The sequence below is a fragment of the Peromyscus californicus genome, unplaced genomic scaffold (genome assembly GCF_007827085.1).
Source record: "Peromyscus californicus insignis strain IS unplaced genomic scaffold, ASM782708v3 Scaffold_14__1_contigs__length_90479793_seg_2, whole genome shotgun sequence".
NCBI classification, from domain to species: Eukaryota; Metazoa; Chordata; class Mammalia; order Rodentia; family Cricetidae; genus Peromyscus; species Peromyscus californicus.
In genome coordinates, this window is record NW_026294436.1 from 70,022,454 (window position 1) to 70,036,549 (window position 14,096).

At 44.3% G+C, this 14,096-nt stretch overlaps 1 protein-coding gene across 5 annotated transcripts in view; it reads left to right on the plus strand.

The window, feature by feature from the left end:
• Rab3gap2 (RAB3 GTPase activating non-catalytic protein subunit 2) overlaps window positions 1-14,096 on the plus strand; it is an 84,860-nt gene that overhangs the window by 64,427 nt on the left and 6,337 nt on the right. For 3 of the 5 annotated variants that reach the window (XM_052737930.1, XM_052737932.1, XM_052737934.1), the window contains 8 exons: window positions 11-239; window positions 3,716-3,889; window positions 3,988-4,094; window positions 7,205-7,271; window positions 8,408-8,478; window positions 9,313-9,348; window positions 10,495-10,569; window positions 10,958-11,176. In XM_052737930.1, coding sequence (XP_052593890.1) covers window positions 11-239; window positions 3,716-3,889; window positions 3,988-4,094; window positions 7,205-7,271; window positions 8,408-8,478; window positions 9,313-9,348; window positions 10,495-10,569; window positions 10,958-11,176 — 978 coding nt within the window. The remainder of the gene's footprint in view (window positions 1-10; window positions 240-3,715; window positions 3,890-3,987; window positions 4,095-7,204; window positions 7,272-8,407; window positions 8,479-9,312; window positions 9,349-10,494; window positions 10,570-10,957; window positions 11,177-14,096) is intronic. The other 2 variants (XM_052737931.1, XM_052737933.1) reach the window with 1 other exon arrangement.

Here is a 14,096-nt window from a genome sequence, read left to right on the forward strand (position 1 = left end):
TTTCTCTTAGTTTTCCCAGACGGTTTTGGGTGCTGATGCAGAAGCCCTCACAGACTCCTGGGAAGCCCTTTCTCTTGACACCGAGTACTGGAAGCTCCTGCTCAAACAGCTGGAGGACTGCCTCATACTCCAGACTCTGCTTCACAGCAAGGCCAGTCCTCCAAGTGCCAAAGTGTCATCTCCACAGACAGAGCCACTTCCAAGACTTTCTGTTAAAAAACTGTTAGAAGGAGGAAAAGGTGAGCTGATGCACATGCGTCATTTTGAGTATGTATTTACTTGTTTTGTTTTCTTCAGACAGGCTATGACAATGCAGCCAGGGCTTGCTTTGAACTCACAGTCCTCCTTCCCTAGCCAAGTGCCATGAATATAGGTGTGAGTGTTTTCAAATTAATTTTAGACTAGTTTTCATTGAATGAGATGTTTACGAGACTCCCATCCTGGATCTGAGTCCATTCTTCTCCCTGGTCCCACCTCACCCACTCACAGACTCTTAAGTCTTGCTCGTGTTCAAAAGTCCATCCAAGTATCCCTCCAAGAGGCCATTCCCAGCCAGCTTTCTCTCCTCCTGATCTCCTTAGAACTAATAACTTCATCCCTTCCTCTCTTTCGTCCCCTTTCTGTGTTTCTCAATTTTCCGTAAGTATATATTTTATGTTTCATTGCTGCACAGTAGTCATATGTATTTATGAGACATAGTGTGACATTTTAATACATTTATGCGTCAGATCCTTTATGTGGCTGTTTGTCATTGTTTTGTGTCAGAGCACTCCAAGTCCTCTCCGATGTCTGTTTTGAATATTGAATTAGTTGTCAACTTTAGAGTCCCTGCTGTGCTGTAGACCAGCAGTGTATTCCCCCTCTCCAGACGCACCCTAGTACCTAGTACCTAGTACCTCCTACTGCCCTCATTCCTCCTCCTCACTGCCCTGCACTCTCCCCAGCCTCTGCTCATAGTCTTCCATCCTTTACTCCTGTGAGAGCAACTGGAGTTTCCACTTGTAAGTGAGAGCATTCAGCAGTGTCCTCTTCCGATGCATGACATTTATAACCCACCAATTAACCAGAAACCACCCCTAGCTCCCAATTCTTGGGAATATGGGTATAGTTTTCTCCATACTTCTTCCTACTGTCTGTGGATGAAGTATCTTCAGGGTCCTAGAGAGAAAATTTTGAGATAATGGCCAAGCCCTGGGAAGACCAGCAGTGACTTTTGCTGATAGATATCACCTGTCAATTCTCAGGAGGTCTCGCCTGATCAAACCTGATCCATATTAACCCTGAAGGAATCCACAGCCTCTCATCTCCTGTGGGAACTCCAAAGCATTTTTTATTTCTATTTGACAAATACATTTTTTGACTTTTCAAAAGTTAAGGCATTCCTGAGGTATAAAGGCTGATTTATTTCAACAGTCCTTTTAATCCTATGTCTCTTAGCAGCTGTTGTTTGCTTATGACCATTTAAAAAATTTAAAATCAACCCAACATACAGAATCCAAAATCTCTGTGTATTTCCCATTTCTACGTGGCTTATTTTTTATTACTGTACTTCTTTCTTCAAAGACTTTATTATTTTTAAACTGTTTCTCTTTTACTGTCCATGCCCTTTTCCTTTCTTTTTTTTTTTTTTTTTGTTTGTTTGTTTGGTTTTTCGAGACAGTTTCTGTGTAGTTTTGGTGCCTGTCCTGGATCTCACGCTGTAGACCAGGCTGGCCTCGAACCGCCTGGCTCTGCCTCCTTAGTGCTGGGATTAAAGGCGTGTGCCACCACCACCCAGGTTTTTCTTTCTTTCTTAAGCCTATATATACATTATAAAACACACTGGAACCTGTTTAGACGTTTTTCTGTCTAGATCTCTTTTACTGTGTATCTTTTAGCCTTTTTTGACTGTATGAGCAAACTTTTAAGCTTATAAGGTATACCTGGATTCTCCGCATGAGCAGCTCTTGGTCCGGGAAATTTAAGCATGAAACTCTTGGCCTGTTTGGAGGTTTGACTGACCAGGAAATGCATTCACCCTTCCTAGAGCTCTAGAGTGCTGATGCTTGCACTGTGGCAGGCGTTTTTACTTAGTTTTTTGTTCCTTTTTAACATACTAGCTGCTCAAGGGCTCACTGACTGGTAGAAACGGTCCGGCCCAAACTCTTAAAGGAGCCGTATCCCTTTTTTGTTGTTATTCAACTTTCTCAGGCTCTAGATGGATATATGAGCCCCAAGTTGGTACGCCAATTTGTTGTTGTTTGTTTCTTGCTCTTTTTGGGGGGCCCACCACCAGCTCCCAAATAAATCACACATGGAGGCTTATTACTTATGAATGCCCGGCCTTAGCTTGGCTTAGTTTCTAGCCAGCTTTTCTTAACTTTAAATTATGCCATCTACCTTTTGCCTCTGGGCTTTTCCTGTTCTCTTATTTCCATAAGTCTTACTCTTACTCCTTGGCTTGCTGTGTAGCTGAGTGGCTAGCCCCTGATGTTTTCCCCTTCTCTGGCTTCTTCTCCATCTCCCTTTCCAGAGTTCTCCCTCTGTATCTTCTCTCCTGCAGCCCCACCTATCTCTCTTTTCTGCCTTGCTATTGGCTGTTCAGCTCTTTATTAGCCCATCAGGTATTTTAGACAGGCACAGTAACACAGCTTCACAGAGCTAAAACAAATGCAACATAAACAAAAGTAACACACCTTAAAATAATATTCTACTACAGTACCCTCTTGATGAGTAAAACATGTAAATTATGACTAAATTTTGCCCATAGATATTTCACATAGCAAAGTTAGTTGTATATTAGATGTAATATGGGGTGGGTAGGTAGTGTCACTGGGTAGAGTCACTGGGGCAGTGACTCCATGCGGAAGAGTGCCTCTGCCAACCATGAATCTTTGAGTTCGAGTCTTCAGAACTCATGTAAACAGCCAAGTGTAGCTGTGTACACTTTAACCACAGTGCTATGGGAGAGGGAGACAAACTGGAGTTTGCTGCCATCCTGGATCCAGGTTCAGTGAGAGACCCTGTCTCAAGTCAACAAGGCAGAGTAACAGAGCAGGACACCGCCGTCCCCTTCTGATGTCACATGTACATATGTGTGTGTCCACACCTATACAAACACATATGCATTTGTTTTAAATTTTAAAAAGTAACGTGAGGAGTAGGCATTAGTTTCATTGATAGAGTGATTGTCTGGCATGCATAGTCCTGGGCTTAATCCCCAGCACATCATAAACTAGGGATGGTTGCACATACTTGTTCCATCACTTTAGAGGTGGAGGGAGTAGCATCAGAAGGTCAAGGTCATCCATCCTCAGCTATGTAGTTGGTTTGAAGCCAGCCTGACATAAGACTCTCAAACCAAAAAAAAAAAATCCTTTAAGAAAGTAATTTCTCTCCATCTGTGTCTGTGTAGTGTATTTTGAATTTATGGACCTGCAAGTGTATGACATACAGTATTGACACATGTCCATTTATGTTTATTTGAGATTTTTCTCAATGTAGAAGTGTGCCCCCAGATAGCAGCTGTCTTGCTTGCCCTCCCAAGGTGAATGGTAGGTGTTAACACTGCTGTAAATCCCATGCCTTTTTGGCATCACCTTCCATTCAGATTCAGAAGTGAATGTGGTGTGCATATCTGTTCCTGAGGGAACATCCAGCATACCCTGTTTTTGGTTAGTACATTGCTACTCAAATTTTACCAGATTTTACTTTCTTTCTTGTCTCAAACCTGTAGGTGGTGTTGCAGACAGTGTAGCCAAGTGGATATTTAAACAGGACCTCAGCCCTGAATTGTTGAAATGTGCCAACCAAGAAAGAGATGCAGAAAACCCAGATGAACCCAAAGAAGGTATTGCCCGAAGTTTCCTTGAGATGCCAGAGGTGCAGATAGACCTAGGAGCCATACCAGGTGACACCCAAATAATGAGCATTGAGTGATCTGAGGCGGAGTGATGTAGCTGCGTTCTTGTTACTGAAAGGATGCTGTTTCCCTCTCGTGTCTTTCAGACTTGCTGTGTTTAGCCTATGAACAGTTCCCTTGTAGCCTTGAGCTGGACGTGCTGCATGCACACTGCTGCTGGGAGTATGTTGTTCAGTGGAATAAAGACCCGGAGGTACGTCCATCTCCATCTGATGATTGTGTCTGCACACATGTACCCAGGCCAGGCTGGTCCTGGAGCTCTCAAAACATTTGCTTTGACCTAGTACTGTACTAGTAACTGTGCTAGGTGCTTTTCATACATTGCCTTGTATGCCTGTGTAGCAATACTGAGTATTGAACCTATAGCCTCATATCTGCCAGGGAAGCACTCCAACACTGAACTATATCCTAGCGCTTTTAAACTTATTTCCTGGAGACAGGGTCTTGTTAAGTTGCCCTTACTGGCCTTGAACTTGTGGCTTTCCTGAGTAATAAGCAGTGTGTACGGAAGTGGTCAACTGTGTTCTTAAGTGTCTCTTTTTTAGACCTCAATCAGTAATTCGTTAAGATTTTAGGAGTTATAGCCTCATTCTAGTTCTAGCATTCCTTTTTTCATTGACTAGAAGCATGGGGTTAAGTCAAGACTAACTGTAGTTCCTATTCCACTGTGGGGACTCAGCGAGATGGGATGGAGGAACATGAACAGGATCCCCATCCTGGCACCAGGGTTTGGTTAAAGTTTAGCAAAGACAGTGTATTATTTAAATCACTCTGTTAGTGTAGTCTTTTAATATGTAACACCATTGCATATTAAAAAGACTTTATGGGGGGGGGATGTCTTATTGTATCAATGTGAGTTAATTCACCTTTGAGGTTTTTATACAAGAATGCAGCCCGAGATAAAGACCCCAGAGAAAGAATTTGGATACAAGAGGAATCATTTACAAGAATACTTATGAGGGAGGCTTGAGTGAAGGAGATGGTGTTTCATCTTGATGTCAAGCCTGAAGGATTGAGCCTTCCTTAAATGGATGGAGTGGTAGGATAATAGATTTGGTGACCAGTTGAGGGTCAGCCATTTAATTGGGATCCAAAGCCAAACTTGGGGCCATTCCCTAGGGTACTTCCAGACCAAAGTGCCCACAGAAAATTTGTAACCCTGAAAGTATGGCCTTTATCAGAGTTAAGCCTGCAAGGCTAACCTTGGACAGGAGTTGGCCATGTATACGGTAGGGCTGTTTCTGGTCAAATATAAGAAAAGTGGTAAACATAGACATACTAGAGCCATGAGACGCTAGGCTGCCATTAGGACCTACTCTGACTTTACCAAGATTTACACATATGTTAGGTTGGTGCCATTTCACACAGAAATGCAGGAGGAAATAAAAACTATACTTGTTCCAGTTCACTGAGGACAGGGCAAAGCACACATTTTCAAGTAAGGGGAGAACTGTGCTCCAGACTGGGCTGTACCAGTACAGTCCTGTGTTAAAGGAAGGAGGAATGAGCAGCACAGCTTTCGGTTCTGGCTCACAGAGGGGCCCGACTGTCTTCGTGCCCGGTGGCCATTCCTTCCAGCTAATCCTGGTTGCAGCACACAGTGGCCTGACCTTTGGAAACACCGCTGAGTCCACTGTCTTCATTTCTTCCTAAACAAGAATGTTCTACAGTCGTAGTCATCTTGAAGCGTAGAGAAGATGGCATGCATAGTACCCAGTGTTCCCGTTAGTGCAATCGTTGGCCTCCATTAGGATGATTTGAAGAATGGCTGGCTGGCTTGTTTATGTGGTTTCCATGTTATCTATTCATCCACTTAACACATCACCCCCCATCCTAACTTCACCACTATACACACATCTACCTTTAATTTTAAATTGAATTCTCTTTGGAGAATTTTCTATATCAACATGTATGGGACAGTAGTGATGGGGGCTTTGAAAGGTTTTAGCAAACGTCTGGATGATTTTATGTTACATAGTATTATGTAAATTTGAGTATGTCAACCTTTGTGATTACACAGATAGCTTTTAAGCCTTCCCTCTGGTGTTTCCTGTTCCCTTACTCTAATTCTTTTCTCCTTTCCATTTATTTCTGACAGACTGATATGCTCGCTTTCATATTTATTGTCTAGCTCCTTCACTAGACTTTTCCCTCAGTGAAGACGAAGATCTGGGTCCATTTTGTTCAGTGTAGTGTTCCTGGGGCCTAAGTAGGTTTTGTGCATAGTAGCTGTTCCAAATTTGTTGCATAATGATTGTTTGCAGAAGGAAACTAAGTTTTCATGCCTGTGAAATTCAAGTATTGCCTGTAGAGAACAATTGTGTGGTATATAGACTGCAGAGAGTTTGAACCTCCCTGTCAGCATGATCTGGGGTGTGTCTAGACATTAATCATTAATTAGATAATGGGATGATTGAAGTTATCTTATCAAAAGTTAGGTACCTAATTCACAGAGTTTCTTTGGTTTACTTTTCTTCTCCCCTCCTTTTGTTTGTTTGTTTGAGTCAGGGTTTAGCTATCGCTTAGCCTGGAATTCCCTTTCTAGTCCACGAGGTCAGGAATTCGTGGTCCTTCTGCTTCTGTCAATTTCTTTTTGTTTGCTTGCTTGTTTGTTTTTGAGACAGGATCTTACTGTGTAGCCCTGGCTATCCTGGAACTCACTATGTAGACCAGGCTGGCGTCAAACTCACAGAGATCCGCCTGTCTCTGCCTCCAGAGTTCTAGGTTTAAAGGTGTGTGCCGCCATACCCAGTGGCTGCTTCTTCTTCCTCTTCCTCTTCCTCCTTCTCTTCCTCCTCCTCCATGTGTATGTGACTGTTTTGCTTGCATGTATGTATGTGCACTACCTGTATGCCCAGTGCTCTTGGACATTAGAAGAAGGTGTTGGATCCCCTGTGACTTGGGTTGTGGATAATTGTAAGCCATCATGTGGGTCCTCTGCAAGAGCAACAAGTACTCTTTACCACTGAACCATCTTTCCAGCCCCTTTGCCAAATTCTTAAATAGATTTATGCCAGAATTTAGTAAGAAGTCTCCAGTGGGAGCTGGAGATGGGGCTCTGTGGTTAAGGTTGCTTCTTCAGAGGACCTGAGTTCAGTTCTCAGCACCCTAGTCTGGATGTTCACACGTGCCTGTAACTCTGGCTTCAGGGTATCTGATGCCCTCCCCTAGCCTCCGGAGGTATCCTCTCACACACAGTGTTCACTCGCCACAGACACATACACAGAAATAAAAGTAAAGCTTAAAGAAAAGGTTTTCATTGATGTGAAGTAACCTTTATCTTCTCTCTCTCTCCTGTCTAAGGAAGCACGCTTTTTGGTTAGGTCCATAGAACACTTGAAGCGCATTCTTAATGCACATGTTCAAAACGGTGAGTAGCAGATGTTAAGGCCTCATGGTCTCATGGGAGCCCCTGCTGTAACAGGACATGAATTGTTCAGCTTACATCCTCCACCAACATCTTACTCTTTGCTAAGTTCCCCTTGTAACTGCTTCCTCCTGGGAACTACTACGTGTTGCCAGCTGCTTTGCTATGTAAATAAAAGCACAGGTTTTGTTCTTGTTTGCTTAGCTGAGTTTTTTCTTTAATTATTTTTAATGGTTTTTTTTTTTTTCGTTTTTCGAGACAGGGTTTCTCTGTGTAGCTTTGCGCCTTTCCTGGGACTCGCTTGGTAGTCCAGGCTGGCCTCGAACTCACAGAGATCCACCTGGCTCTGCCTCCCGAGTGCTGGGATTAAAGGCGTGCGCCACCACCGCCCGGCTATTTTTTAATGTTTTAAAGTACTTTTTTATCTTTGGGGATAGGTGCTTGTTTGTTTCCTCTTGCAGTAAGGTCTCATGTTGTCCAGGCCACCCTTGAACTCCTGATCCTCTTGCCTCTTCCTCCCAAAGGTTGGCATTACAGGCATGAGCCACCACATCTGGCTATCTTGACATACTTTCAATATTTTAATACTTTTACATAAGAATTAAGCTGTTCTCAACAATTTGTGCATGCCTTTTATGATGAATTTCAGAGATGTGCTGGGAGACCAGTAGGTATCATGTTAACAGACATTTCCCAAGAGGTTTTCCCAAATCACTGTCTCAGCCAGTGTGTGTTCCATTTATTTCATACTTTCACCAAAGCTTGAGAGCCAGGACTGCTAGTCAGTAATAGAGCCTTGCTGAGCATGTGCAGGGCCCTGTGTCCCACCCCCAGCACAGCCCCAGCACAGCCAAGCAAGCAAACAAACATTCTAAGCCTTTCTGGAGGCTCTGTGATGTTATGATGATGGTGGTGATGATATTTTTCTTGCTGCTTGTGATAGGAATTTTATAATTACTGTTTATGACTGTACTCTTTTGTTCACTTATTCTTTCATTAAAAATGAAAATTCTGTGTAAGATGTAAGAAATAATATGTAAATAGAGAGTCCACGTGGTTTCATAAGCTTGGGGAAGAGAGTTACAAGTCTGCTGAAGTTGCATCTGTAACCCTCTGTTCATCTTTCATTTGCTGTATAGGTATTGCATTGATGATGTGGAATACATTCTTGGTTAAAAGGTTTTCTGCTGCTACCTACTTGATGGATAAGGTGGGGTGATTTAAATTGTCACATACTGACTTCTTTATTTAGTTCCCTTAATTCATTTCTTTCTTTCTCTCTTTCTTTTTTTTTGGAGACAGGGTTTCTCTGTGTAGTTTTGGTACCTGTCCTGGATCTTGCTCTGTAGACCAGGCTGGCCTCAAACTCACAGAGATACTCCTGCCTCTGCCTCCCGAGTGCTGAGATTAAAGGCGTGCGTCACTACCCAGCCATTCCCTTAGTTTCTTGATATTAGAAAGATTGTTTACACTGGGGTGTGTGGACAGCTGGTAGACAGTGTTTCTGGTATTGATAGTGTGGTTTATTCCTTCTGGCTTAAATGTACTTCCCAGGTCTAGCGTTTTGTGTGTGTGTGTGTGTGTGTGTGTGTGTGTGTGTGTGTGTGTACTCGAACGTGTGCGTGCTCGCGCGTGCTCTTTCCTGGGGAAGCTATTTCTCCCACCCTCAGCATTCCTTACTTGCCTGTAGTTCTTCGTCTGTGGTTGAGGCCTCCTGACCTTTCCCTCTTCCACATTAGTATGTCTGTTGGTGCTGGGAATTGAACCCAGGTGCTCTGTGAGAGCAACAAGTGCTCTTAACTGCTGAGCCATCTCTCCAGCCCAAGAATATGATTTTGAAAAGAATTATTCATGAGCTCTGTGTGATATTTTTTGTGATATGTTTTTTTTAGTTCTACCACAGAAAAATGTTGGTCTTATTGTTGGTAGCCTGCCAATAGTTAATGACTGGCATGGATTTATAGCTGTAATTCTGGTTGCTTTTATTTTCTGTACCATTCGAATGCCTTTTAGTTTAAATTTTAACATTTTCTGTCTGTTTCAGGTTGGAAAATCTCCAAAGGATAGGTTATGCCGAAGGGTGAGTGAGTCTCAGTGTTAAACCTGCACTCTATATAATATCTTTCTGTGTGAGTGAACTTTGGTTTTCACTGTTGAGATGACAGTAAAAACAGAGTAGTACTGCATTAAGGAAATGGTTGTGGTCTGTGGTCACTCAGTTTCCCCGTCTAGATGGCGGTTAGCGTGTGTAAGTCTTAAGGTCGTTGGGCTTTGGACTCTGGACTGGAGTAGGATTGCTATCTCTGCCTGGGTCTGCTCTGCACTAGCCTCTCACAGTAGAGATAGCTGACCTCACCTACAGGCAGACTACCCTGACTGAATAACCGCTGACCTCAGTTGGCATTCTGATCCACTGACACCGAGGCTGCTGATCGATTTCCCTCCAAACTTTGACATGTTCTTAAATATCCCAAGAAGTGTTGAGACACATAAATCTATTAGACCTTATTACCCCCAATCACCATAACTGAAGATTTCTGTTGTGTTCTACAGAGTGATTGTGTGACTATAGTTAAGTATGTATGTGTGCAAGTATGCACGCACACACTCTGAATTTTGTACTTTGAAGGTGTGAAGAATTGATTGTTGGCTTTAAAAAGATTATACAGAAATGTAGTAGCTCCTTGTACAGGCCTGTAGAAGGGGCCATTGGGAACTATTTATTGCCTAAAGTGTGAATCTGGTATTTGGTCATCAAATGGGGAATTCTAGTTTTGTTCAGATAATTCAGTTCAGTGCCTTCAAGATGCCATGAACCAGCACCCATGTTGTTTCCTTAGAACTTTCCTTGTTGAACCTCGTGTGTGTATCTTACCGTATTCCATGGTTAGTTGGCTAGCAAATGCTTTAGCAAGTTGAAGGATCTGCCTTCACTGTGCACAGAGAATACTACATTTGATGTCTCTCCTCTGCCCTTTGGTGCTGGAGATAAAATCCAGAGACTCTCTGGATCCTCACTCCAGAATATTCAGATTGATCACTAGGCTCACACACTAAAGGCTAATATCAAATTGATGGATGCTACCAAACCCACTGGCAGAAACTTAAATATGTATACAATTATCAGATTGTATTCATTGTAGAAAGTCAGGCAAGTGGTGGTCTCTTGTTTCTCTGGTAGTAAGAAGTTTTGATGCAGGCTCATCATGTTCCTTTTTGAGAACAGGATGTGGGGATGAGTGACACAGCAATGACGTCCTTCCTGGGGTCCTGCCTGGAGCTTCTTCAGACTTCCCTGGAGGTAAAAGGCGCATGCTCTGGGCGCAGTGGGGCATGCCTGGAATCCCCTCTTGGGAGGCTGGGATAGAAGGACTGAGACTGAAGGCCAGCCAGGGCCATGAAGTGAGACTACACACACACACACAGCACCTTCTCTCCCCACACCCTCATTTGAGTGTCTTTGTGGATAGTAAATATTCTGAAAATCATTGAGCTTAAGAAATGACATGATTATGATGGGCTTAGCTAACATATTCATTTGTAGGTTTTGGCTTTAGCCTAAAAAGTGATATATATCTCCCCACCCCCCAAATGATAGTTTTGTGATTTTTCGGTTTGGGATGTTGAAGTTTTCAGTCTTTATTCTCCAGCTCTTGACACAGCCTTCCTTCCATTCTCAACTTCCACAGGCTGACATCAGCAGGGATGAAATGCAGGTGCCGGTCCTGGACACTGAGGATGCCTGGCTGTCCGTGGAAGGCCCCATATCTATAGTGGAACTGGCGCTCGAGCAGAAGCCTATCCACTACCCGCTGGTGGAGCATCACTCCATCCTGTGCTCCATCCTGTATGCAGCCATGCGCTTCTCTCTGAAGAGTGTGAAGCCACTCGCCCTTTTTGATAGCAAGGTGAGTCCCCAAAGGGCTTCAGAGCGGCTGTGGAGTTGTTGGCTGACAGCCACATGAGGTTCTTACTGAATGGTAAGTGTGCAGGTTCTTTAGTGGTTTATGGGGGATGATCCACTGGGGAGTTCCAGGTCCTTTCCCCTACCTAGCTCCATTCTTCTAGTTTATTCACGATGTTCTTTGATGTCCTATGGGGTTTTGCCCTCTGCTCTTGGTCCTTCTCATTCTGCATATTCTCTCTAGATACATCCAGACCTACTCATACAGTCTGATGTGTGTGCTTCAGTTGAATGTCCTAAGGAGTTTGAGATACTTTGTATCTGGAGACCCTCACCCCATCCTGCCCTGACTTCAGTTTGCTTTCCCTTGAGTTCCCTGGCTTGAGTTATTAACAGTAATGCCACCCTTTGTATACTAGCACACACTAGAACCTGGAGGTGAAACCTTTGTGTACTGGCACACACTAGAACCTGGAGGTGAAACCTTTTTGTACTGGCACACACTAGAACCTGGAGGTGAAACCTTTGTGTACTGGCACACACTAGAAACCTGGAGGTAAAACCTTTGTGTACTAGCACACACTAGAAACCTGGAGGTGAGACCTTTGTGTACTGGCACACACTAGAACCTGGAGGTAAAACCTTTGTGTACTAGCACACACTAGAACCTGGAGGTAAAACCTTTGTGTACTAGCACACACTAGAAACCTGGAGGTGAGACCTTTGTGTACTGGCACACACTAGAAACCTGGAGGTGAGACCTTTGTGTACTGGCACACACTAGAACCTGGAGGTGAAACCTTTGTGTACTGGCACACACTAGAAACCTGGAGGTGAGACCTTTGTGTACTAGCACACACTAGAACCTGGAGGTGAAACCTTTGTGTACTAGCACACACTAGAAACCTGGAGGTGAGACCTTTGTGTACTGGCACACACTAGAAACCTGGAGGTGAGACCTTTGTGTACTGGCACACACTAGAACCTGGAGGTGAAACCTTTGTGTACTGGCACACACTAGAAACCTGGAGGTGAGACCTTTGTGTACTAGCACACACTAGAACCTGGAGATGAAACCTTTGTGTACTAGCACACACTAGAAACCTGGAGGTGAAACCTTTGTGTACTGGCACACACTAGAACCTGGAGGTGAGACCTTTGTGTACTGGCACACACTAGAAACCTGGAGGTGAGACCTTTGTGTACTGGCACACACTAGAAACCTGGAGGTGAGACCTTTGTGTACCAGCACACACTAGAAACCTGGAGGTGAGACCTTTGTGTACTAGCACACACTAGAACCTGGAGGTAAAACCTTTGTGTACTAGTACACACTAGAAACCTGGAGGTGAAACCTTTGTGTACTGGCACACACTAGAACCTGGAGGTGAAACCTTTGTGTACTGGCACACACTAGAAACCTGGAGGTGAGACCTTTGTGTACTGGCACACACTTGAAACCTGGAGGTGAGCCCTGCCTCAGCCCAGTCTACTCACTTGTTCTTACTGAAAGCCGAAGTTAGGCGTGGTGGCCGTGCCTGTAATCCAGCACTCAGGAAGCGGAAGTTGGAAGTTTGTGTGTTCATGACCAGCATGGGCGACATAGTCAATTCTAGGCCATCCTGAGCTAACGAGACCATTTCAAGAACCAAGGCAACCTACTGGACACTGCTGTCCAGTGCTGCTTTCCTAGCTCGTGCCTCGTCCCCACCCTCCTGACTAGTAAGCAGTCCTTCCTAACTGTCCTGCCTCCGTTGCTCTCGAGGCCCAACATTGGGGGAGGTGGCTTCCTGAGCAGTTGGTTCCTGCCTCACATTTTGTAGCTCCTCACAAAACCAACGTAGTGGTCTTCGGAAAGACTGCATCGTTAGGCTGGTTAGTAAGTCCCGAGATAGAGGATTCCAACAGGAAATAAGAACTTCAGCTTTACCGCTCAGATTTGACTGCGTTGGAGAATGTGGCTTCAGTGCGTGAGAAAAGTAGAGAGAGTCACTTCTCAGCCTTTTGGCTAAAGTGTAACATCAGCTTTTTCTCAAGACAGGCTTCCCTCAGGTACCTGTCCCTGTAGGAGCAGAGAAGGTGTCTCCCTGGAGAAACACCACCTCTCTCAAGAGGACATACAGGGCATGGAGTATTCGTGGAGGATTCAGCTCCTTCGCTCACACTCACAGCCCTCAGGGTCATGATCTGTTCTTATTACTCTAGGGAAGTTGTGCCACAGAACTGTGGAGCCAGGAGGGACTTCCCACAGCCATTCCTGCATCAGCCATCCCTCGGTCACATGTCCATCACTCTCTTCACAGGCAACTAGTTTGTGTGGCCGGTGTCTAGTTATTTTTTAGGTTTTAAGATAATTACTTAAGCACCCTCTTCAAAGAGCTTGTCTGTGTCCCCTAATTTGTCCCATGTCTGTGTACCTTGCCTGTCTCAAAGCAAGAGCTCAACTGGATGCATTTATAATCAAGATGTTCAAGGAAAGGCACATGTCCACAGTGTGCAGATCCGTTGTGTGAGAAGGGTCCGGTCAGGGACCAGGGCGGGTGTGGACTAGGAAATAGTCAGTTCTGAGTGCTCACAAGAATCCCCCCATAGGACTGACTGCAGAGCTGAATGAAGCAGGCTGAAGGACTGACAGCAAACCTGTTCTCAAGCTTGGGACTCTCGTGGAAAGCTTATCCGGAATGTCTTAGCCATGTGAAGTTTGACACTCTGTATAAGCATATTTTAAGAGAGAGATTTGGGACTGGGCTTCAGCTTAGTGGTAGAGCTCTTGCCTGGTGCCCTGGGTTCTATCCCACCTAAGCAGAGTGAAATAGAGACATTTCTAATCAACAACATTGAATATTTAGATTACAGTTGTTTAGGGCAGGGTCCAGCACAGTGCTAGAGACTGAATCTAGCCTGCAGAGGACACAAAGGAAAAA